Consider the following 24,013-nt stretch of genomic DNA (forward strand, 5'->3'; position numbering starts at 1 on the left):
CGAAGTGAACACATAGAACATGCACACTTAACCTAAAAGAACCCTAAAAACTTTTTAGCTACCTTAAGAGTCTGAAGCTGTGGTTTCAGAAGCTTTTTCTTGTTAGCCTTGTCATGTTCCCCCCCCCCCCCCCCCCATCGTTCACTTATTACTGAGTGTGTTATCTACTGGTTTATTAGCACCTGTCTTGGTGGCGCCCAGTCTCCTCCGTCAGCCAGAAACTAGACCACGTTTCCTTAAATCAGAGCCCCGTGGACTCCACATGGGAACTACATTACCCAGAAGCGCCCGCGGCCTTCGCAGGAAGGACGTCTGCGCACTAAGATACTCAGTTCCAAGTTTGGAGCTTTTAGCTGCCAGCCCTGGCCCATCATGTAGCTGCAGCACAGCCTTCCCTAACGTTGCAACTGGAAGGAAAATCACTTTCCAGTCTGTTTTGCAAGGTGTGCATTTCCATCTTGATTCCCTGAAACTCCATCTGCTGCATCGGTCAAGAGAAACTCCACTTGCATGAAGATTGCACGCCTACAGTTTGCATCTTTGTTGCAAAACTAGCTACAGAAGAGAAGCAAGGCAAAGTCTTTTGTGCTTCCCCTCCCCCATCAAAGGCAAAGGGGAAAATGTCTCAGTCGAAAGGTAAGAGGCTATTTGCATTACTTGCAAAAAATGCAAAGGGTTATGCATGCATTTACGAATGCATGGGTGCAATTTTCGCCTTGTGATTGCATTTTTAAGTTTGAGGTTTTCCACAGCTCAGTTGCATTTCCTGTTTAGTATGTGTCTTTTTTTTTTTGCAGACACAGAGAGTTCCTGTAAGGCAGGGCTTGCAGTTCAGCTGTGCATTGACGTTATTTGCATTCTTCTGCTAGGATTAGTGAGCTCTTTTTGCCTTTTGCACAGTCAGGAGAGATACAGCAGGTTGGTAGAGTGTAAATGTGCAATGCTTTATATAATTGTATAATTATTTAGCATGCACAGACATTATAAGGCATTTTGTGTGCAACAGTAATACAAACTTTTCAGAAGTCTGGAGGTGAAGATGAAAGGTAAAACTTGAGTGAAAGTACGAGGAAATTAATGCAACCGTATATTCTTTTGGGAATAAACCCGTTGGGGTGCCAGTATTTAGTTAAATTTCCACCGATTTCGCTTTGAACATTAGGCGACTTGATTTTTAAAGGAAGTAAAGGTGAAGTGTGGAGAACAGCATATTAAAAAAAAAAAAAAAAGAAGAAAAGGCAGGCAAGAAGTCTTGCTCTCCCGAGATTTTGCACTTAACACACCAACTGCTTATTGGCTCAAGGTATTTAGAGGTAGCTGTGGGAACCGTTGATGTGATTGCTTATTTGGGGGATGTTTGCGGGGGGGGGGGGGGCGGTAATATTAGGGGGAAAACTGTTCTGTTGCACTGCAACCATAATGCAATCTTTTAAGTGTTTAAGGGCATATATTTAATCAGCTATAATAGTTCAGAAGTTCAGAGTTAAAGTGACTTTCTTTCTTTCCATCTTTCCTCTCCCTTATTTTTTTTCTTTTTTTTTAAAAAAAATTTTCAAAGTTGCATTTTCCTGGCTTAATTTAATCCTGGGGGGAGGGCAAGAGAGGATGAACTTCAGTCAATCTTAATGTGAAATGAGTTTGAGGGGGTGCTGTCAGATACCTGGGGGGACCCGTTAGTCACCTGTTTCGGAACAATTCCTTCTTTTTCATAGAGAACCTGCTACCTGAGAATATGGGGAAAGGAGGTAATTTAGGTATGCTCAGGCACCCTGGGACAACTAGTATTAAAGTATCAAATAAGCTTTTTTTTTTCTTTTCTTCCCTGCTACTTTTATTTGCAGTTGCCCCACTTTTTAATTCTACTTGATGAAAGTCACATAGCTGAGCCCGAGAAGAAATGATGATTCTCTGGATTCCAGAGGAGAACTCTGCTTCTCTTTGAGTATTAGGGGGGAGAATGAAATTCTGAAAAACCAGGAGGGCCTTAGAACCTCGGGATTGGCCTTTTAAGGTGGAGATGCCCCTCAAGTAAAGAAAATCTAAACTCTAATTGAACCTGGGAAATAATAGTTCTGAAGAGGGAGTCCATTTCTCCATGGGATATTGAAGTGGTGGCATCTAACTACTGTTTATTTGGCAAACATCCACTCCTTAGCATGATATACATTTTTCTGTAGGTGTCTATGCATGCATTTGTGTAGATGTATGTGCAGACATACTTGTATGGACTTTTGTGTGGATGGAATCGGGGGGATAACCCTAGAGTATCTAACATGCACTCTTTTCCACCAAGGAACTTATCATATTGTTGGTGGAAGCAGGTCTTTCTTTCCCTTGTCCTAAAACACTAAATAAGAGGACGACTATAGAATCAATGCCTGTTGGAGCTTCCAGATTCTTGTATGTAGGGGGACGAGTCAACAGGTCTTATGAAAAGAGTGTGGACTGTAAGTTTTGTTCTCTGGACCAGAGGGGCTCAATTCAATGGCAGTTCTTTCTGCCTATTTCTGGTGTGCTCAGAAGGTAAAGCTTCTTAGGAGAGCAAGCTTTGCCCCTGGGAAGCAGACAGTGCCATTGAGGGTGTGCTGGTATTGGATTAGACAGATGATCCTTCCAATCAGTTTCCATTTACCTGGCTGGGCTTTCTGAACTGTTTGGAAAGTGTATCTGATACAAACATGGAGTTTTTCTTCCAAAAGGAAAAAGTATTGGTGGAAAAATAAAAAAGAACAGAAAAGGGTGAAATGGCATTTTTGAAATGGCAAAGAAAACTTGGCATGGGTTTGAAATGGGGAATTAGCTTCATTCAGCCAAGAGGCTAACCTCAAATGGCCAAAACGATTTTTACAGTACTAAACTTCTTTCTAATATGCTAGCCAAATGAAATGAGTGGAAAAGTGAAAGGTGGATACAATCTCCCCGTGTTGGAGAATTTAACAACATGTTAAATTCAATTCCAGGACTTTTTTTTTTTTTTAATGAACTTTCTAGATCACTATAATTCTCTTTTACAGACCTCTAATTTAAGGCCCGGCAGAGGCAAAGAATTACAGACTGCCTGTAAGCTGGAAGGACTGGGTCACTTCTTCTTAGTGTTACCAACTGTTGAGGTTCCCAGAAAGAACTTCTTAAAAAGAAATTTTGTTTTCCACAGTTGTAACTTTAGGTGATATTGCTTTTCACCTTGTTTATATTAGGTGTCTGGTGTTGAGCTGCCTCCTCCCCACCCTTTCAAATATTAAAACAGGAATATACTTTTTGAGGAAATCTGAAATGCGAGTTAACAGGAAGGGCATCCAGAAAGTGCAGGAATTCCTGAACATTACAGGAAGACAAACTACAGGAAAAAATGTGTCATCTATACTAGCCAGGAGAGGGGGGAAAAAACCCCAACAGACCAACAACTATTGTTATCAGCCAGAATGGTCTTGAGAGGGAGGGAGGGAGGAAGAGGGGGAGTGTGGGACAAGAGGAATCTGGCATCTCCCAGTTCACCTGAAAACTAGGCAGAAAGTTTGACCCAGTTAAAATACACTGTTTCTCACTTCTCTTCCAAGTCACCTTCGGGAACAGCAGTTGATTTTTTCTTTTTAAGTCTGCTGTTGTACTAAGTCAGTCATGTAAGAAATAGCTCTACTGTGAAATTCAGAAGCACGGAGAGTTGAAGACTCACCTAACCCTACCGAGAGCTGTGCTTCTGTGATTCATGCCAGCCTGGGAAAGGAGATGTGTACATTTCTCTTTCTGTGTAAATTCCTTTGTTAGGTTGTACCAGACGGCCTTGTCACGCTTAGCCTGTAATCCGAGCCAGTATGTTTTATAACTCCCGTACATCTCAGGACACAGAATCAGAATAGGTACCATGGGTCTCCTGACTTGTTCTGTTGGGATGTTGTTTTCAGTTCTTTGCAGTGTGAAGTCCATTGGCTGAAGGGGGCTTTGGGGAGGGTCTCTGGGTGGCACCTTTCGCCGACAGTACACGCTCAAGGTTCTGTTGTTCACAGGTTGGGATCATTTTAACTCCTCCCTAGTATTATAAAACTTGGCAAATGTACAAAGATTTTTTTTCCAAACCTAAAATTGTAAAAACAACAAGTATGTTAAATGATACATGTTTTGTTATAGAAATATTTGACAGATGAAGATGATAAGAATGGCTAGTTACTGAGGTATACATTTTGGCATATATCCTTTGGGTGTTTATTCTAACCCATCTGTCTGTCTGTCTGTCTACTTATGTATTGTCTATGTATCTATGAATGAAAAAAATCCAGAATGAGTGTAAAATCGTTTTAGTTCCCTTTCATTTCCTGCATCAATATACTGTGAAATATTTCCAAGCTAATATATTTCTATATTCATAACACCCAGTTCTATTGCAGTTAAACAGAATCTTAATGCTTAATAATACATTAATGTTTGTCAATGTTGACACACTGTTGTTCATATTTATCAATTATTCATTAATATGTATTAATACTTATGAATATTGCCACGATGGTCATTGTAGTGACACATTATTGTCTTACACTAAATTTCAGAAGGTGAATTACTAGCAGTGAATGTACGACTCTTCTCCTAACCCTCTCCCCCTCCTGTTATTTTCCCTATCTTTTGAAAATAGCTTTTTTTTTTCCTTTTAAAGTAGTCCTGGAGCTTGAACTCAGGGCCAGGACACTATCCCTGAACTTATCCCTAAACACTTGAACACAGCTCTACTTTCAGCTTTTTTGGTGGTTAACTGGAGATAAGAATCTCAAGGACTTTCCTGCTTGGGCTGGCTATGATCTGTGATACTCATATCTCAGCCTCTTGAATAGCTAGCACCAGCTACTGGCTTGGCATAGCATTTTTTTTTTTTTTTTTTTTTTTTTTTTTGGCCAGTCCTGGGCCTTGGACTCAGGGCCTGAGCACTGTCCCTGGCTTCTTCCCGCTCAAGGCTAGCACTCTGCCACTTGAGCCACAGCGCCGCTTCTGGCCGTTTTCTGTATATGTGGTGCTGGGGAATCGAACCTAGGGCCTCGTGTATCCGAGGCAGGCACTCTTGCCACTAGGCTATATCCCCAGCCCTTGGAATAGCATTTTTATTGTTATAAAAATGATATACCCTCACTGAAAAACTGAAACCAAAGGGAAATTCTTGATAAGAATGTAAAACTCAATTCAGTGTCACACCACCAAGAGCTAGTTACTGTGCATGTTTTTTCACTTGTCTGTGCATATTTATATCTATTATTTTATTGTATGTGGTATTTCCCAACTTGCCCTTTTGTGGTACAATACCACGCATGTATCTTGGACATCTTTCCATCGGGATACAATTGTATTTCATTCTCTGCCACACTGCATGTTTTATAGTTGTAAGAATGCTGATTTGTATGTATTCAGTCTCCCTTTGCACACTCATGTGTTTTATTTACAACAATGCAAGGTTCTAAATATTTTCTGCACATTCACCCAGTCATTTCTTTAAAATCATCCCTAGGTGTGTAAGTGCTGGGTCAAAGAGCATGCGTGGAGCTGTTTTCCACATGCCCTCCAGAGCAGTCAGCTGTGATGTCTGCCAGTGGGCTATGCCTTTCATACGTTATGGAAAATATTGCCAAAGAAATTGTTCTCTGGGAAGACTGTGTTGTTGTTGTTGTTTTTTTTCTCAATCCTGCTTCTTGTACCTTGAAAACAGAAAAGAAAAAAACCAAAACGTTGCCAATTTGATTAAAAAGTATTTTGAGCTGGATACGGGCTATACAGGAGGCTGACAGCTGAGCCATGGTGATTCAAACCCAAGCCCCGCGAAGAGTCTGTGAGACTCTCATTTCCGATGAACCACCACAAAGCTGCAAGTAGAGCTATGGCTCACGTGTGGAGTGCCGGCTTGAAGGGAAAAGCGAAGAGAGAGCTCCCAGGCTTTGCATTTAAGACCCAGTAGCAGCACAAACAACAAAATCTGTATCCACTTACCTGTCTATCTATTTATCTGTATTCCAACTCCATTCTTACTTGTGTTTTTTAGTAGTGAGTTTAGTTATTTTTAACATTTTTTTGGACATTTGTGTTTCATGTGTTTGAATTGCTTCTTTTTCCTCATAAAGGGTATTTTTAAAATTTGAATTTGAGGATCAAATTATTGTCAGGCCAGAAAAATCCTAGGTCTGTAGAGGTGAATCAGTTATGGATTGGAAGTCAGGATGTATGCATCTATATAATTTAATTTCTAGCTGAGTTCTATTTTTAATTTAAACCAAATGTCCTGTGTAAATATCACATATTTTACAAACTCATTTTGTTTATACTGCTTATAGCTATCCAGACTCACATAGTAGTAATAAGAAAAAATGTAATGATGTGATTTAAATTCCACTCTGGGGGGAAAAAAAAACAACAACCTCATTTCTGTTCTTTCAGTTGTCTTTCCTTGAATTTATTTTTATTTTTGTTTTTTTTGCCAGTCCTGGGCCTTGAACTCTGGGCTTGGGGCACTGTTGGTAAGCTCCTTTTTGTTCATAGCTAGTACTCTACCACTTGAACCACAGTGCCACTTCTGGCTTTTTTCTTTGACTTTAATTGCAGATAAGCGTCTCTCTGACTTTCCTGCCCAGTTTGGCTTCGAACCTTGATCCTCAGATCTCTGCTTTCTGAGTAGCTAGGATTATAGATGTGAGCCACTAGTGCGTGGCTTATCGAATTAAAAATTGTTATTGTAAAGATGATGCACAGAGGGGTGACAGTTATAGAAGTCAGGTATTTTCTTTAGTTTTATAAATAATTCCCACATAGCATCTTGTTGTGTTATGTTCATTGTTGCATAATAATTTCATATCTATAGCTTCTTCATTTCTATAGTGTAATGCCTAGCTAAAAAGTTACTTTTTCCTAGATTTGTTAGAATAATTAAGGCTAGGACTGATTTTGATGGGTTTCTGATGGCTTCCAAAGTTCTCTAAGTCAGTCAGGATATACCTTCCTTTCTTTTTTTTCTTTCCTGCCCTCCCTCTCTCCCTCCTTTCTCTTTTCTGTTTTGTTTTTGCCAGTCCTGGCGCTTGAACTCAGGGCCTGAGTACTGTCCCTGGCTTCTTTTTGTTCAAGGCTAGCACTCTGCCACTTGAGCCACAGTGCCACTTCCGGCTTTTGCTATATATGTGGTGCTGAGGAATCGAACCCAGGGCTTCATGTATACGAGGTGAGCACTTTACCACTAGGCCATATTCCCAGCCCCCCTCCCTCCTTTCTCTTCCCCTCTGTTCTTTCTTTCCTCTCCTCCTCCTTCTTGTTTGCTGGAACCAGGTTTGAACTGTGGGCTTTGAACTTGACCATAGCTGGGGCTCTGCCATTTGACCCATGCCTCTAGAATGGCTTTTTGCTGCTTATTTTGGCAATGCAGTCTTCTAGACTTCTCTTCCTTGGGGCTCGCCTTAACTATGATTCTCTGGATCTCAGCCTCTTGAGTAGTGCAGATTATAATAAGCATGAGCGACTAGACCCACCTAGGTGAGCATTTCCTTGACCGTTCATAATACATGCCCATTTTTGCAGCTTAATATTCTGTGATGGAATTTAGGGACGTGAAATAATTTTATAACCCAAGAACTTCATTCTACTGATGTACAGCAATGAGCAGTTTACCTGAAGACCTGACAGTCCTAAGAAAACTTAGTTCTCCAGATTCTTTTTACTAAAACACACACTAACATTTATAATTTAAAAATTCACATTTATAACAAATTCACATTTATAGTAAAAAAAAGACACCCTTCAGAACTGTTAGTATATACTACACTTTTCTGTTTTTATGTGGAAAAGTCTGTCAAGCAGAGGTATAATAGTTGAATCAGCAGAGATTATTATTACTGTTTTTTTTTTTCCTCAAGAAATGATGAAACAGCTAGGCAAAGGTGATTCACACCTATAAGCCTACCTACTCAGAAGGCTGAGATCCGAAGCCAGTTCAGGGCAGAAAAGTCCATGAGAGTTATTATTTCCAGTGAACCACCAAAAAGCCAGAAGTGAAGATGTGGCTCAAGTGGTAAAGTGCCAGTTTTGAGTAGAAAATGCTAAGGGATGGTGTCCTAGACTGGCCACAAAAAGGAAAAGAAAAAGAAAAAGATGATACATAAATTATGGTGGTAGGGATTCCTACCAATCTTCTGCCAAAAGAAATTTCATAGCTGCAGTCATTTTGATTCCGAGTGCCTATGTAGAAGGGCCTTGAGTTTTATTCTCTGTAATTATTGCTTGTCTTTCATGGGCCACTTCCCTTGAAAGCCACTGCGGCATTGGTAAAGTTCTTGTACGTCTTTCCATCTTTAGCTCTTTGAATGTTCTGCTTGCAAATAATAGGTGCTCAATAAATACCTGACAATGAAATTATTTTGCATCAGTAAGAATAGCTATCATGTTTTCCCTAAAGTTATACAAAATTTGAGGTAATTAGATTAATCCATTATCGTTGTTATTGCAACAGTACTGGGGCTTGAATGCAGGGCCTTGGCACAGTTCCTTAGCTTTTTCACTCAAGGCTGGCACTCTACCATTTGAGCCACTCCTCCACTTCTGGCTTCTTCATGGTTAATTGAAGAATCTTGCAGACTTTCCTGCCTGGTCTGGCTTTGAACCCTGATTCTTAGATCTCAGAATGTGCTACTTGCTCCTGGCTGAGGTAATTAAGTTACAATGTAATTTCCTTCCTGTGTTTCCTTATTTACATTAATAGTTACATTGTTTGTTTGGTTATTTGTAAGTTGCAAGAAGAATATCAAAGCAACCTAGAATGACTGAAGGGTGGTTTTTCCCATACATATACTTTCTGAACAGATCTGAGGGTTAAGTGATTCTTTGCTAGCTTGCTTGCCCTCCCTCCCTCCCTTCCTCTCTCCCTCCCTCCCTCTTCCTCTCTCTCTCTCTCTCTCTGTTCTTCTTCATCTTCTTCTTCTTCTTTTTTTTTTTTTTTTTGCCAAACCTGGGGCTTGGGACTCAGGGCCTGAGCACTGTCCCTGGCTTCTTTTTGCTCAAGGCTAGTATTCTACCTCTTGAGACACAGCACCACTTCTGGTTTTTTCTGGTTATGTGGTACTGAGGAATCAAACCTAGGGCTTCATGCATGCTAGACAAGCACTCTACTGCTAAGCCACATTTCCCAGCCCCTCCTCGCCACTGTTTACCCATCAATTTTCATGTCTAGTGTTCTCATGTCACATAAACCCCACAGGAAGACACTGCTATCCTTCATTTACAGATAAAGAAATTAACCAGTGTTGACAATTTTTTGTAGTAGAACAGGCCAAAGGAAGAGGCAGGATATACAGCCAGCCTGACTGATCGCTGGTTATAACCCCTGGCCAACTACTACATCCTCTGGGCCAACTACATACAGCTCTACATGTTTTTAAGCTAAAGCACCCTCCTTTATTTTGGAGGTGTCAGGGATTGAATTTAGGGCATCATGCATGCTAACTAAGCATGTGCTCAACTACTGAGCTACCTCCTAGCCCTAGCTTTTATTGTGTAGTTAACATAATAGTCTTGCTTATTTTAGGGGTGTAGTATGCTACCTCATCAAGTGTACACCTTGGATAATGATTAAATTAGAGGAATTAGCATTTCCATCTCTTCATGTAACTATCATTTCAGTATATTGAGGTCTTTAAAAGACTTCTCTAGTTATTTGAATTATATATAAATTGTTGTAGGCTAAGTGCTGGTAGCTCATGCCTATAATCTTAGCTGGCCAGTAGATTGAGTCCTAGAGAAATGTGGCTTTAGGGCAGTCTGGGCAGAAATGTTATCTAGACTTCATCTTCAAAATAACCAACAAAAAGTTGGGCTGGAGGCATGAATCACATGGTAGAGTGCCATCCCAGCAAGCATAAACCCTAAGTTTAAACCCCAGTACCTCGAAAACATTAGGAAAAAACAAAACAAAACAGAAAGCCTCTGTGAACTATACTCTGCTGTGATAGAGAACATTGGAAGTAATTCTTTCATCTAACTTGAATTTTGATACCAGTTTTCACTTCACTAATGATTGTAAAACAAGATGATAGTTTCATGACATAAGAAAATTACATAGCATTCCAATTCAGTGCCCATATATAAAGTTGTATTGTAAGACAGCTATGGTTGGTTATGTTTACCATTTTCCATGGTTCCTTTTGGTAGAGTTTAACAGTTAAAATGGAGACAGTATGTCCTACAAAGCCATAAATATCCACTATTTGGTTCTTTCCAGAACGTGTTGGCTGACCCTATTCTTTATGATTTTATTCAACTGAAGCATGTGGGGTCTTTTTTCTTTCTTTTTTCTTGTCAGTCATGGGGCTTGAACTCTGGGCCTGGGCACTGTCCCTGAGCTCTTCAGCTCAAGGCTAGCGCTCTACTACTTTGAGCCACAGCGCCACTTCTGGTTTTCTGGTGGTTAATTGGAGATATGAATCTCAAGGACTTTTCTGTGCAGGCTGGCTTTGAACCTAGACCCTCAGATCTCAGTCTCCTGAGTAGCTAGGAGCCCAATAAGTGTGGGGTCTTTTGAGGGAGGGCTCCCAGATTGCGATTCCTTTTGATTATCACCGAAAGTTGTTAACATAGGTCCTCTTTCTCCAGCCACCTCTGCAGCCAGCGCACAGGAAATGCCTGAGTGGTGTTTCTCCCACTTAGGAGAATTTAGGTCATTGCACATTTCTGCTGTAATAAGCCACCCATCTCCTTTTGTCCATCCAGGGGTCCTTTCCTCTTAGCTGTGTTCTTCCTGTTGGCTTAATATTTCTTTTCTTTGCCCTGTACTGAGAAGCTCTCCATTAATCTTCCTTATTCTCTTCATCCTCCCTTTTTCTTAATTCTATGTTTTTGTCCAGAAAACAAATGAAAAAAAAAAAACACAACTCTTCACAGTGTCACCATTGCTCAGACTTTGTTGATTATCATCACCATAGAGCTCAGAGGTCCCACTGTTTCCTTTGGGTGAAGATGAAAGTCTCTCTTCATGACAGCACATTCTCCATCTTCAAAAGAGAGGGCTCTGGTTATCGTCTCCACAAACGTTAAAAATCGTTTTGTTGTCGTTGGGTTTTTACAAGAACTTGCTAACCCTTTAGATGGGGGTTAATGACAACTTTGGCCTTTTGCATACAGTTAAGTCACAGGGATGGTGGGTATGTAGGAAGGAAGGTTGGTGATAAAGATTCTGGAAGTAAGGGAAGGTGACGGCACATGAAGATGGAGTGGCTTTACTTGGAGGAGCACAGATTTGTTTGTCATATCCAAAATGAGGGTAACTTAAATTACCTACCACGAAATTCTGACTCCTACCATCCCAGATGGTATTACTGCTGTGGATTCTTTCTGTGTTCTAGATTCTGTGCTTAGTTGATGGGCGTGAATTCTATCGTTAACTCTCAGCACTGTTCAGTGGGTGTGGTACGCCATTTTGGAGATGAACGAACAGAGGCCAGAGAAGTTAAGAACTTGCTGGCTTTGTTGTAAGGCTGATGTGTGTGTGTGTGAGAGAGAGAGAGAGAGAGAGAGGAAGAGAGGGAGAGGGAGAGAGAGGGAGAGGGAGGGAGAGAGAGAGGGAGAGAGGGAGAGAGGGAGAGAGAGAGAGAGAGAGAGAGAGAGAGAGAGAGAGAGAGAGAGAGAGAGAGAGCAAGAGCAAGCATCATTCTAGGTCTGCCAGATTCCAGAATCTGAGATACTATATTTATGGAACCCATTGCACAAAAGACATGGTGGGCAATAAGCAATGTTATCTGATTCCATAGGAATTTGAGTAGATTTGGAAATTCCAGGCAATTAAGTGGGATTGACTTGTATTTGGCTTTTACATTTCTTCACCTTCTAAATGGAGAGACTGACATGTGTCCCTTTAAGTGTCTGGTTACAGAATTCTGAGTCTGACTCATTCTGACTTTTAAGGTGGCATTCTAAGTCTAAACTTACCCTTGGTTGAAGGAGGCTGACTGTAATTAGTCTACTGATAGATACTGAGGTGTATCTGCTAGAACTTTATGTTACAACAATGATTGATTCCATTCATTGATTGGAGGTGATATCACACAGAAACTAAGTGATTGCCACTTATTGTGTTTCCTTGCATATCTAATGTGGATTGCTTTAAAACACAACATAGCCAACTGTAGCTCTCTTTTGGCTTAGGTAATTTCGTTCTTCCTGGATATTTCTATGTAAGCAGAACAAGTGCAGTTTCCTTGAAATGATGAACGAAACCACCCCTCCACAGCTTCCCTCTTGCTGGTTAATGTGAAGGCACCTGACATTAATTATTTTTTTGGTGGTAGAGGAGGTAGAAGGGAATGAATTTGGTTTTTTAGAACCAATGAATTCTTTCTTGCCTTTCCTTCCAGTCCAAATGGAAGAGTCCATACCCATTTTTTTTTTCAATTTGCCATCCATGGGAAATGAAAAAGTTTGGATATTGAATGATGAGTTATTTATTTCCTTCTTTTATTCTCACTCTTCTAATCCCACACAAAGTGGAATGAGTTAGAAAGATAAGGCTAGAATTCAGGAACAGAAGGGTAAGAAACACAGAAATGATTTGTGCAGGAAGTAAGCAGAACCACCTTTTAGATGATATATGAAGCCTTTCAAGGTAGTCTCTCTCTTTATTCATTCCTTCCTGAATCTTCTATTCCTTTACCATTTGACAACAAAGAAAAAGAAAATCCCAAACACCCTGGACTTACCTAAAGAGAGAACTTGAATAAGAAGTTTGTTCAAGAAACAAACTTTTGGTTATTGATTATGTTTAAGACATTGTTCTAAGTGGAAATTGGCAGGAAGTCATGTGAATCTACTTTCCTTTTCCTTTTTTTCTACTCCTAGGGCTTGAACTCACTTCAGGGCCTGGGTGCTGTTCTTAGGATTCTTTGTGCTCAAATCTAGTGCTCTACCACTTGAGCCATAGCTCCATTTTTGGCTTTTTTGGTGATTAATTGGAGATAAGAGTCTCACAGACTTTCCTGCTTGGGATGGTTTTGAACCACAATTCTCAGATCTCAGCCTCCTGAGTAGCTAGGATTGCAGGCATGAGTCACTAGTGCTTAGTTTAGGAAGGAATCTTGGCTTCTAATATCTAGTTACAATAACTAGGCAGAGCAGATTTCTTAGAATTTAAAAAAATGATGTTCAGGAACAATTCTTTAAAAGCAACAGAGTAGGCTAGGTGCTGGAGACTAAGGCCTGTAATCCTAGCTATTTTGAAGCCTTAGTTCTGATGATTACAGTTCAAGCCAGCCCAGATAGGAAAATCCTGTGAGTTGTTTAAAAGGTAGGGGATTGGTTTTGACAAAAGAAGCTAAAGGACAGTGCCTAGCTCCTGAGTTCAAGCCCCAGTACCAGAAAAATAAATAAAAATAAAGACAAATAAATAAAAACCTCCTCTAACACAGTATCTAGAGTTTAAAAGCCTTTACTTATATTTCCTAAGAATTTCCTTTTTCTTCCTGAAGATAAATACTGTTTTTATTTTACTTTTTTTTTTGCTTATGATTACTATAGGCTAAAAATGGAATAATTATATAGTATCTCATACTTTTAGGTGTTTTCAGGTTGTGGAAACTCCAGGAGATCTAGAGGTTAATAGTTAAACAAGTCATCATATCAGCCAGGTTTATAGACACACTGTAATTATATAAGCAAGCTCTTGCTTCAGCAGTCAACATCTAGCCAGGTCAGGGAATAACTTCCTGCACATGACCACAGCTGTAATTTTCACTTCAGTTTTTATAACTTTGCAATGTGCCAACCTGCCTCTTGCATTTCTTAGTTCTTTTCCCCTTCCCTAGAATCATCTGAAACCAGTTTAAGAGGAGGGACACTGCTCAAGGTCCTTGTGAATTCTCACTTTGTCTTAAGAGTGTTGCTCTAGGGGCTGGGGATATGGCCTAGTGGCAAGAGTGCTTGCCTCGTATACATGAGGCCCTGGGTTCAATTCCCCAGCACCACATATACAGAAGGGGCGCTGTGGCTCAAGTGGCAGAGTGCTAGCCTTGAGCAAAAAGAAGCCAGGGACAGTGCTCAGGCCCTGAGTCCAAGCCCCAGGACTGGCTAAAAAAAAAAAAAAAAGAGTGTTGCTCTAGAAGGTTCTTTGTTTTGCTCAGCTCACTCTCAAGTATGATACTGAATTCTGGCAAAGAAGCACATATACATTTATAAATACATGCCTGCCAATATACTTAAAGATAAATTGACTGAATATAATGGATAGAATACATTATTTCCCATGGTTACCTTGGTTTCAAAGTGACCTTCAGTTTGGGGGATCACAGTGGCCCGCCTATCCATGACCTTAGTACTATCCATGAATTTAGGATTATCATCTTTCTCCTCAGTGACTTCATACAACCAGAGTCAGTACAGTGGGTGAAGGGGTGTGTCTGAGCCCAGTCTTCCCCAGTCAGAATTGTGCAAGCCATGGGGCAGTGTTTACCTCACCTTTGTGTGTAGTTATAGAGAGTTTCTATCCTAGTGTCCCAGTGTCCCATGGTCCCAGGGTCTCCGCATCCCAGGTAGATGAGACCTGTCAGCTATATTGTTTCATCCAACCGGCTTGCCAAATCCTCTCAACTTGGTTGTTTGTCCTTGAATGAGCTTCTGTTTGTTTTTTTTTTTTTATAGAGAAAATACAGATTTAATTCTGGAGCTGGTTTATGAATGAGATGGAGAAAAATCTGATCTATTTGGGTTAGGACCATTTTCCCCATCCAATCTCAGCCTTTCTGATGTGACCATCTAAGCAGACTGGTCCATGTTGAGAAAAGTGTGAGAGGTGGAGGGCTGTCTCTCCTTTATGGTTGAATTTAACAAGCATTACAAATCTGCTAGCCCCATTACCCATGTTGGGTAGACACAGAGATGAATGACATCCTATTTCTACCTCGAGAGAACTTTCGGTTGAGTGGATTATATTGGTGTGTCAAGACAGCTGGTATAGAGCGTGCTACCTTGACAATTCTGGAGGTTAGAAGTCCAAGGTCAAGTTGGCCGTAGAATTGACCTCTTCCTGCAGAGGGCTATATGGAAGAATCTGCTTCAGGCCTCTTCCCTAGCTTCTGAGTTACTGGCTTTGATATTACTTTCCCTACGGAATCACCACCCAGATCTTTTCCTTCTTGTTACTTTGGCATTCTCTATCTGTGTCTTGATCCAAATCCCCCCCACCTTTTTTTAAATAAGGAAGCCAGTTATACTGAAACAGGGACCCACATTCCTCCAGTGACATCATCTCAGTTAATTATATGTAACACCTCCCCTCCCCCCCCTTAGGTCACATTCTGAAGTGCTAGGAGTTAGAACTTCAACATATTAATTCTGTGGGGACTTAGTTTTAACCCCACAATGTGGAAATCAAACATCAGTGCAACTATGGGTAACAGATAGGTAAGTTCTTGTACAAGATGCTTCAGGATACTGAGGAAAGCCATGCTCCTAACTCTACCTTGGGAAGATTGTGAAGCCTGTATGTGTCTGTGATTGATATGGCATAGGAGACCCTGGTGTGTGCTTTGAGAGAGAATGTAAGTCTTGCTCTGTGATACTGAAGCAGATCACCTGCTTGTTCTTTGGGTTTTCTGTCATTAATGACAGATTGAATGTTTCTGCATTGGGTGTGCTAGAGTAGAAACTTTGTAGCTTTCCTAGCTACTCAGGTGGCTGAGATCTGAGGATCATAGATTGAAGGAAAGTCCATGAGACTCTTATCCCCAATTAACCACCCAAAAGCCAGAATTGGAGCTGTGGCTCAAGTGGTAGAGCATTACCCTTAAACAAAAACTCAGGGACAGTGGCAAGGCCTACTGTTTAAGCCCTACTACCAACAAAAAACAAACAAAAAATTCAGAACAAACCAAGTGAGAAAGCAAAGGTCTGAGTTCAAGCATTAGTCCTGGCACACACATATAAAATAATTCTAGCAAGATCCTATCTCAATACACACAGACACACAGACACAGACACACACACTCACACACACACACACAGTGTTGTTATATTGATTCTTCAAAGTTAATTGCTCTTTAGCAGTATTGAGACCTACAAAGCACTCCCATTGGTTGTCATAAGGAACTTTGATGTATAGCGATGGGGACAGAGCTTAGGGGTGGGGGAATCCTTACCATATAATAAATTGTCCCAGACCTAATAAAATGAAGTTTATGAGGGAAAAGGAGTAACTCCAAGAATCTGTAGCCAGATGAACTTTATTTTTAGAAAAAGCTATTAGTCTAAAACAAATAAAAAGAAGTTACCATGTTGATCATTTCTTTTGTTTCCTGATGCTGAGGATTGAATGCAGGGCCTTTCACCTGTGGGTGACTGGACGGACCGAGAGCCTTTGCACTTGCTGTGGACTGAAGCTAGGTCCTGTGCACTTGCTGAAACACAGAGGTATACCTCCAGCCCTTGGTTCTTAACAAGAACTGCTAAACCACATTCCCAGCCCCTTGAAGCAATTATTATTAGAGGAAATGCATCTGCTTAGACTGGCTCATTTTCTGGGTGAATGGAAGAAGAGATTATGGTTGCCTATGTTACCTTTGATATCACTGGAGATATCAACTAATGAATGAACTCATGCACTTGAATCAAGCAAATAGCATAGAAAAAACTCACTGCTCTTTTATCATGGTTAAGGAATAAATGCAAGGTTGGCCAATGATGGGACAGTTGCCTAAGAATATTTGTCACCAGTTGCCTGGGAAATAGCCACCAGGCAAAATGTAAAGACAAGACTTTGGGATCATGGCTTTGGAGAAGGAACTTCATAATCACATGGATCAACTATGGAGAGAAATTAAGCATCTAGAAATGCAAAGGCAGTGGTGCCCCAGGTATGGCAGGGGATCGGAAACTCACATCTGGGCTGATGTGAGCACCTCAGGTCCGTCTCGATGCTAAGTCCAAAGTCTGCTTTGACTCTGGGGAGCCCTTGCATTCCTCTTAGAAAGACAGAAGCTAGACCCTGGTGCTTGAACTTAAAACAAGAGGGAGCTCTGTTTATTCATCCAGTCAACAGGTGATTGAATGGGGTCTGTACAATCATGCATATAGCCTTTCGTCTATGTATTCATCCACTGGACATTTTATTAGCTCTTCTCTGTGGTTTGCTGGGAAGCACTCAGAGATGAGGCCTGCTTTCGAGATGTGCATGCTCTGGTGAATAGCAGATGTCACTACTGATCATTGGGGTGTGAATGATAGCTCAAAGGAAAGGGGTGGGTTGGGTGGGTAGATCACAGGGAATGAGAGGATTGGGGGGGTAGATTACAGGGAATGAGAGAATTGGGTATTGAGAGTAAGTGAAGTGTTACACGAGTCTAGAAAAATCTAAATAGTGCTTTGTGTGGTTGGAGAGTGGCTGTCCTTGGCCGAACAGTGAGAGATGAGGAAGGAAGAATTGTCAGGGGCTGGTGTAGGGAAGATCTGGCCAGTCTGGAGGCCTTCAGTGTTGGACTGAAATATACTAAGAAGTACTACTGAGGGCGGGCTTCTCCTAGCAGCTAGATTAGTGCAATTTTATATTTTAGACTCAACTCAACATCTATGTTCCTTAGCAACAGTTTTTGTTAATATTTGTTATGGTATAAAGAGCCAAATTGCCTTGAAGAGCTTTCTTTTGGCAAGTCTATGACCAACTTTATCAGGAAAACAAAAAAGTTGCTGGTGTAGTGGCTCACGCCTGTAATCATTATTACGCAAGAGACTGAGTTCTGAGGACCCTAGTTCAAAGCCAGACTAGGCAGATAAGTCCGAGGGATTTTTATCCTCAATTAACCAGCAAAAAAGGCAGAAGTGGAATTATGGCTCAAGTGGTAGAGCCAAAAGGCTAAGTAAAAGTGTGAGGCCCTGAGTTCAAGACCTAGCACCAGCATTAAAAAGAAAAAAAAAAAGCCAGGCACTGGTAGCTCATGCCTGTAACCCCAGCTACTCAGGAGCTGAGATCCAAAGATGGAAATCAAAGATCAAAGTTAGAAGCCAGCCTTGGCACGAAAGTTCATGAGACTCTTATCTCCAATTCACCACCGGAAAACCGGAAGTGAAGCTGTGGCTCAAGGGGTAGAGTGCTAGCCTTGAGCAAAGAGCTCAGGGACAGCACCCAGGCCTTGAGTTCAAGCCCCCACAATGAGAAGAAGAAGAGGAGGAAAAGAAGAAAGAAAAAAGAAAGATCCCAACCTCATTCTTAGGAAAAGAGTTGGCACAAGCTGTTTAACTTTACCATTTGACAACTCATCATGACACTTGGATGGCCTTGGGCCAACTTGCATTTGCCCCTGTGCTGTAGGCCATGTCTTGAGCTCTGATTTTATGGTTTTTTAAATTTAGATAGGATGTTTCCCACTCGGATTTTTTTGTTTTTTAGCAAAGTAACTTGACAACCCTGCCTGCCAAGAACTGGGGAGCTTGCTGGCTCTCCCCATCTGCCTCCTGCCAGAGGTCACGTTGGCTGCCATGTTCTCGCCCTTGCCATTTTGCAGGTTTTATGAAGCAGAAATGCAGCTCCTGTCTTCTAGAGCTGAAGACCTTTTGGATCTTGGGAAGTCAGACTTACTAGTGGAAAGAGGTTTGTAGGCCTTACAGAAGGACAGGAGGAGAACCCCGGGTGAGGAGGAAAGACAAAACTAGATGCAAAGTGATCTCTTCCACATCTCACATTATTTTGGTGTTATATTTTTGCTTCTGTGTCAACTTGCAATTTCCCCAATCTATATCTGTAGCTTTACTTAGTTCTTAGCAACAAACTTAGCAACACATCAGAAAGGATCACATTAACTTGTTTTTAACTAGATCTGTAATGTCATCCATATCATCTAATCTCCTAGGGTCTCAGATTCCTTCTCTGTAGCTGGATAACCACTGTGTTCTATCCTGTGATAGAGATGCCCCATTTGAGAAAACACAGCTTATACAGAGATTCTGTGTCAATGCAGAAGAATAAAGTTAAGATGAGCAAACACTAGTAGATGAAATATTTCAAACCTCTCACCTCCTTTTAGTCCCCTTGATCTCTGAGCACTCATTTTTTTTTCTTTTAATTGTGTTTGGTAGAAGTTTGGAACTACTTAATAAGCCCTTGATAGGAAGCTGAATTTATATGTAGATGACTCTTGATTTTTTTTTCCAAACAAGATGTTACCCATTTTTCATAGTACCAAGAATAAAAGATAACCTATAGAGGCAGTGGAAGAATGGTTTGTGAAACAGGACCAGGAAGGGTTGTAAAGTCTTTAAGAAAAGCATTGGCTTGGTGAAGCTTCACAGCTTCTTTGGTGTAGCTCTGCTGTCCCTCAGTGTTAAAAAGAAATAGTCATGTAAATGATATTGTATGCATTTGGAATTGATGTAAAGAAAAAAAAAACCCACAAAGGTAAATCTGCACACAGCATTAAATCGTTAGGCTGTAAACAGCTCTGGAAGAGCAGTGAGCAGCTGGCAGCCTTACTCTGCTCTGCAGAGATTTAGCTTGGCAAAGAAAACAAGTGTGCAAATCAACAGCTCGTATCCGAGTTCCATCCGTCTTTCCTGGAGCTTCTGCTACCCGAATCCCCTCCCTTTGCTTTCTTTTTAGTGTGTGTGTGTGTGTGTGTGTGTGTGTGTGTGTGTGTGTGTGTCCATCCATCCTGGGGCTTGAACTCAGGGGCTAGGTATTGCCCCTGGGCTTTTTTGCTCAAGGCTAGCACTCTACCACTTGAGCCCCAGCTCCTATCCCTGGTCTTCTTAGGGTAGTTGATTGGAGATGAGAGTCTGACTGACTTTCTTGGCTGGGCTGAGTTTGACCTGTGACCCTCAAATCTCAGCCTCCTGAGTAGCTAGGGTTACAGGCCTGAGGCACTGGTACCCAGCTAAGATTTTTGTTTTTGTTGTTGTAGGGCTTGAACTCAGGGCTTGGGCATTGTCCTGAGCTTTTCTGCTCAAGGCTAGTGTTCTACCATTTTGAGCCATAGTGCCACTTCCAGTTTTCTGGTAGTTAATTGGAGATAAGAATCACATGGACTTCCCTGCCTGGGCTGGCTTTGAATGGTGATCCTCAGATCCCAGCCTCCTGAGTAGCTAGGATTACAGGTGTGAGCCTTTTTTTTTTTAAAAAAAATGAGCATACTTTACTTGTACTGGGAGCTGTTCGACTGTACCATTTCTGTACATGCACACAAAGTACCACCATCAACCTTACCCCCTTATCACTCTCCTTTCCCTGCCCCCTTCTTAAAGCAATTTCAAACACTTCTATTTTTAAATTTTCAAATATGCATACAAAGTGCTTCAACCATATTCTCCCTCATTCATCTCCATTTACACTACCCCTCTCAGTGATAGCTACCCCCCAGCAGAGCCTACTTTTACTCTCCTGTCATTTATTGTACTATTATTATTTTTTTTAACTTATTACTGAGGTGATATACATAAGGGTTTCTGTTTCATAAGTCAGGTAATAAGTACATTTCTTTCTGGGCAATAACACCTCTTCCTTTGCTTTCTCCCCATTACCCCCTCTCGCCCTCACCCACAGGTTGGATAGTTCATTTTCAACATAATGTCCATTGCATCATTAATTTTGGTTAGGGCATATTATAATAATTTTATTCACTATGGTATTCACCATGGTATTTTGCACATGTGTATATTCTGTTTTAGATGAACCCCATCAATTGAAGAGCACTGCTGTGTGTATATGTGTGTGTGCGTGTGCGTGTGCATGCGTGCGTGCGTGTGTGTGTGTGTGTGTGTGTGTGTGTGTTGGGGCTTTGACTTAGCCTTGCCTTTAGCTTTTTTGCTCAAGGCCAGTGCTCTGCTCCTTGAGCCACAGCTTCACTTTCAGCTTTTTGCTAGTTAATTGAAGATTAAGGGCCTAGCAGACCTTTCTTTCCCTGGCTGGCTTTGAACCAGCCCTTAGCCACCTGAGTAGCTAGCATTACAAGTGTCAGCAACCAGCACTTTGGCAAGTAATACACTTTGATGGCGAAATCTAAGACACAAGGAGATGGTCCCACGGGGACAGACTTTGTTAGTGTCACTGAATTACACATTCGCAACTGGCTCAATTCTTGCTGCAAATTACATAGACACACACACACATACACACACACACGCTAGTTTCCAGGTTTAGTTGGTAGCTGGCTGTATGGCCTGCAGAGTTTCTGAGGGTCCAGTGCTTCTATTTGTTCTTTTGGTTACTATAGGTTTGGCTAGGTTTCAGGCCCTCTAGTAAGTTCAATTACATGCACTATTTTGTCTTATTCTCCTCTAAATTTATATATGAAAATCATAATTTTATCCATATTCTATCACTGAGAAGTTTGTAAGTAAGAGGTATGGAAGATGCAATAACAGAGCTGAAAATCCACTTCTCATAAATTGGGAAGAAGTGACCAATTCAGGCCTGATTTTATAACCACTGTTATGGAAAGGTTTAATAATAAATAAGCCCTGTTTGTTAGTTTTTTTGTGCAAATGGTTAATACATCAATTATGTCTTTCATTTTAAACATATTTATAATAACAATTATTATTATTACTATTAATTGTGCTTGTACTGGGGTTTGAATGCAGGGCTTCAAGCACTTGCTTCTCTTTCATGGTTACAAGGGGCACTCTACCACTTGATCCACACCTCCACTTTCTGCTTTTTGCTGGTCGATTGAAGATAAGAGTCTCACTGTTTTGACTGCATGGACTGGCTTCTAACCTCGATTGTCAGTGCTCAAACTCCTGAGTAGCTTGGATTACAAGCATGAGCTACCTGTGCCTGGCAAGTTGATACATTTTTAAGTGCTTGCAAAAAAAATCAAAAGAAAAAATATTTATTGACACATGAAATTATATGACATTTGTGTTTTCATGTTTATAAAAAAGTTTTATTGGGAAATAGCAGCATTCGTTTGTTGCATATTATCTCTACATTTGTGTGAGTTACTCAAACAGAAGCTCAAATACCCAGATATTTACTCTCTCTGGCTCTTTATAGGAACAATTTTCTTCTTTTCATCCATAAATTGGAGAGAGAGAAATAAGTAAAAGATTCTTCAAGTGTCTTTCAATGTAGTGTTCTGAGAATTACACAGAAATATACAGCTCTTAGCCTGGTACCAGTGGCTCATGCCTATGATCCTAGCTACTCAGGAGGCTGAGGTCTGAGGATCACAGTTCAAAGCTAGCCTGAGCAGGAAAGTCTGTGAGATTTTTATTTCCAATTAAACTCTTCGAAAAAGCTAGAAGTGGAGCTGTGGCTCAAGTGGCAAAACATTAGCCCTGAGAAAAGAAGCTCAAGGATATTGTACAGGCCCTGAGTTCAAGCTTCAGGCCTGGCACACACACACAAAGAAAGTTGCAGCTCTCTCTGCCCTTTCTAACAGACAACAGTTGACTTTGTTCTTTGCTAAAAAGTCCAACCCAATTAGGAATCTCAGCCCAGCCTCCAGTCATAAACCCATGCCCTACTCTCAGCACCCTTCTATTGATTCACCTGTAGAATGGTAACTATTATGATTTAGGAGATGTTTGTGATCACCAGCACTCAATAGGATTGTATGGTGGTTCAGGCGTGTTATTTGTTAGGTCACTCTTGGCAATTTCCATCTTGGGAATGAAAGAGGTAAAATTTGGGGATGTCAGATTCTGTCTCCCCCTCCTCTCTCCCCCTGTCTCCTGCCTCCTGCCTCCTGCCTCCTCCTCCTCCTCCTCCTCCTCCTCCTCCTCCTCCCCCTCCCCTCCCCTCCCCCTCCCCCTCCCCCTCCCCCTCCCCCTCCCCCTCCCCCTCCCCCTCCTCCTCCTCCTCCTCCATTGTTTGTGGGGCTTGAATTCAGGGCCTGGGCACTGTCCTTGAGCTTTTGTGCTCAAGGCTAGTGCTCTACCACTTTGAGCCACAGCTCCATTTCTGGTTTTCTGGTAGTTCATTGGAGATCTGCCTGGATTGGCTTTGAACCACAATCCTCAGATCTCAGCCTCCTGATTAGATGGAATTACAGGTCTGAGCCACTGGTGCCCAGCTTAAATTCCTTCTTAAGGTATATCTGAGGAAGTAGAGGTGCTATCACTTATCTCCAGCATTTCCAATCTGATGGATATTACATGTTCTATCTTGATATTTTCTTTACATTCTTGGCTTCTAAAGGTTTCTCCCTACCCTGTTCCCCTGGAAAGCCCTTTTTATCTCTCCCAAACTCTTTTATAGTGATCTTTTCTTTTTGTATTAAATTTGCATCCTGAGAATAACATTCCTTTTGGCTGGTGCCTTTTCTGGCTAAACTAGTTTCCTTAACTCCCCCCAAATAGGAATAGCATGTCTGGAACCATTGGGTTTGTAAGCACACACTGTGCTAAGAACCATATAAGTATTGTGTCCTGTAAGTCTTATAATAACTTTGCGAGGTTGCTATCTTTACTACTGCTTAAGTAGAGCGGAAACCTAAGGTTTGAAAAGGGTAAGAAGTTATCCAGTTTAGGAACAGATTGGGTAGCCATTTGAACCTCTGTACTTTTTGTGTGTCTGTGTCTCACTATGTAGTCCAGGCAAGTCTTGAGCTTGTGCTTGAGCTTGAGCTTCCTGCCCCTGCTCCTGAGTTCTGAGATTGCAGCTGTGTGTTACCATACTACACTATTAGATTCTCCAGCTCAAATGCATCCTTTCCTCTTGAGCCTTCACAGTGGATTTCTCCCACTTCTGGTTTAGTTGTACCCATTCTTTTCTATATCTGTCTAATGCTTACCTTATTTTCTCACACTAGTGCCCTTACCCTTAGGGCTCTAGTGAATGTCCTCTCATCCTTCTCTTTCAGTTTAGAGAACTTCTTAAGAGATTTTGTTTATTATTACTATAGTTTCCCATCATTAGAAAATGTCTTAACTTCTCTTTCATTCAGTTTTCTTAAGTAGAAATCATTGGCTTGGCTGATTTATTGTAGGATTTGAAATAAGCAAACAACAACAACATTCCACTTCCTTCTAACCTCCATACTTTCGGATCAGAAATCTATTGCCATTCTACTTCTTTCCTTTTATAGGTAAATGTGAA

General features: G+C 41.1%; 1 protein-coding gene across 2 annotated transcripts in view; it reads left to right on the forward strand.

The window, feature by feature from the left end:
• Positions 1-310: 310 nt before the first annotated feature.
• Positions 311-24,013, forward strand: part of Map2k6 (mitogen-activated protein kinase kinase 6) — a 107,770-nt gene continuing 84,067 nt past the window's right edge. The window contains exon 1 of one of the 2 annotated variants that reach the window (XM_048365374.1): positions 311-636. In XM_048365374.1, the coding sequence (XP_048221331.1) occupies positions 621-636 (16 nt within the window). In that variant the 5' untranslated portion in view covers positions 311-620. Of the gene's footprint in view, positions 637-1,209; positions 1,304-24,013 lie in introns of those variants that run through there. The other variant, XM_048365375.1, reaches the window with a different exon arrangement.

This window comes from Perognathus longimembris, chromosome 17 (genome assembly GCF_023159225.1).
Source record: "Perognathus longimembris pacificus isolate PPM17 chromosome 17, ASM2315922v1, whole genome shotgun sequence".
NCBI lineage: Eukaryota > Metazoa > Chordata > Mammalia > Rodentia > Heteromyidae > Perognathus > Perognathus longimembris.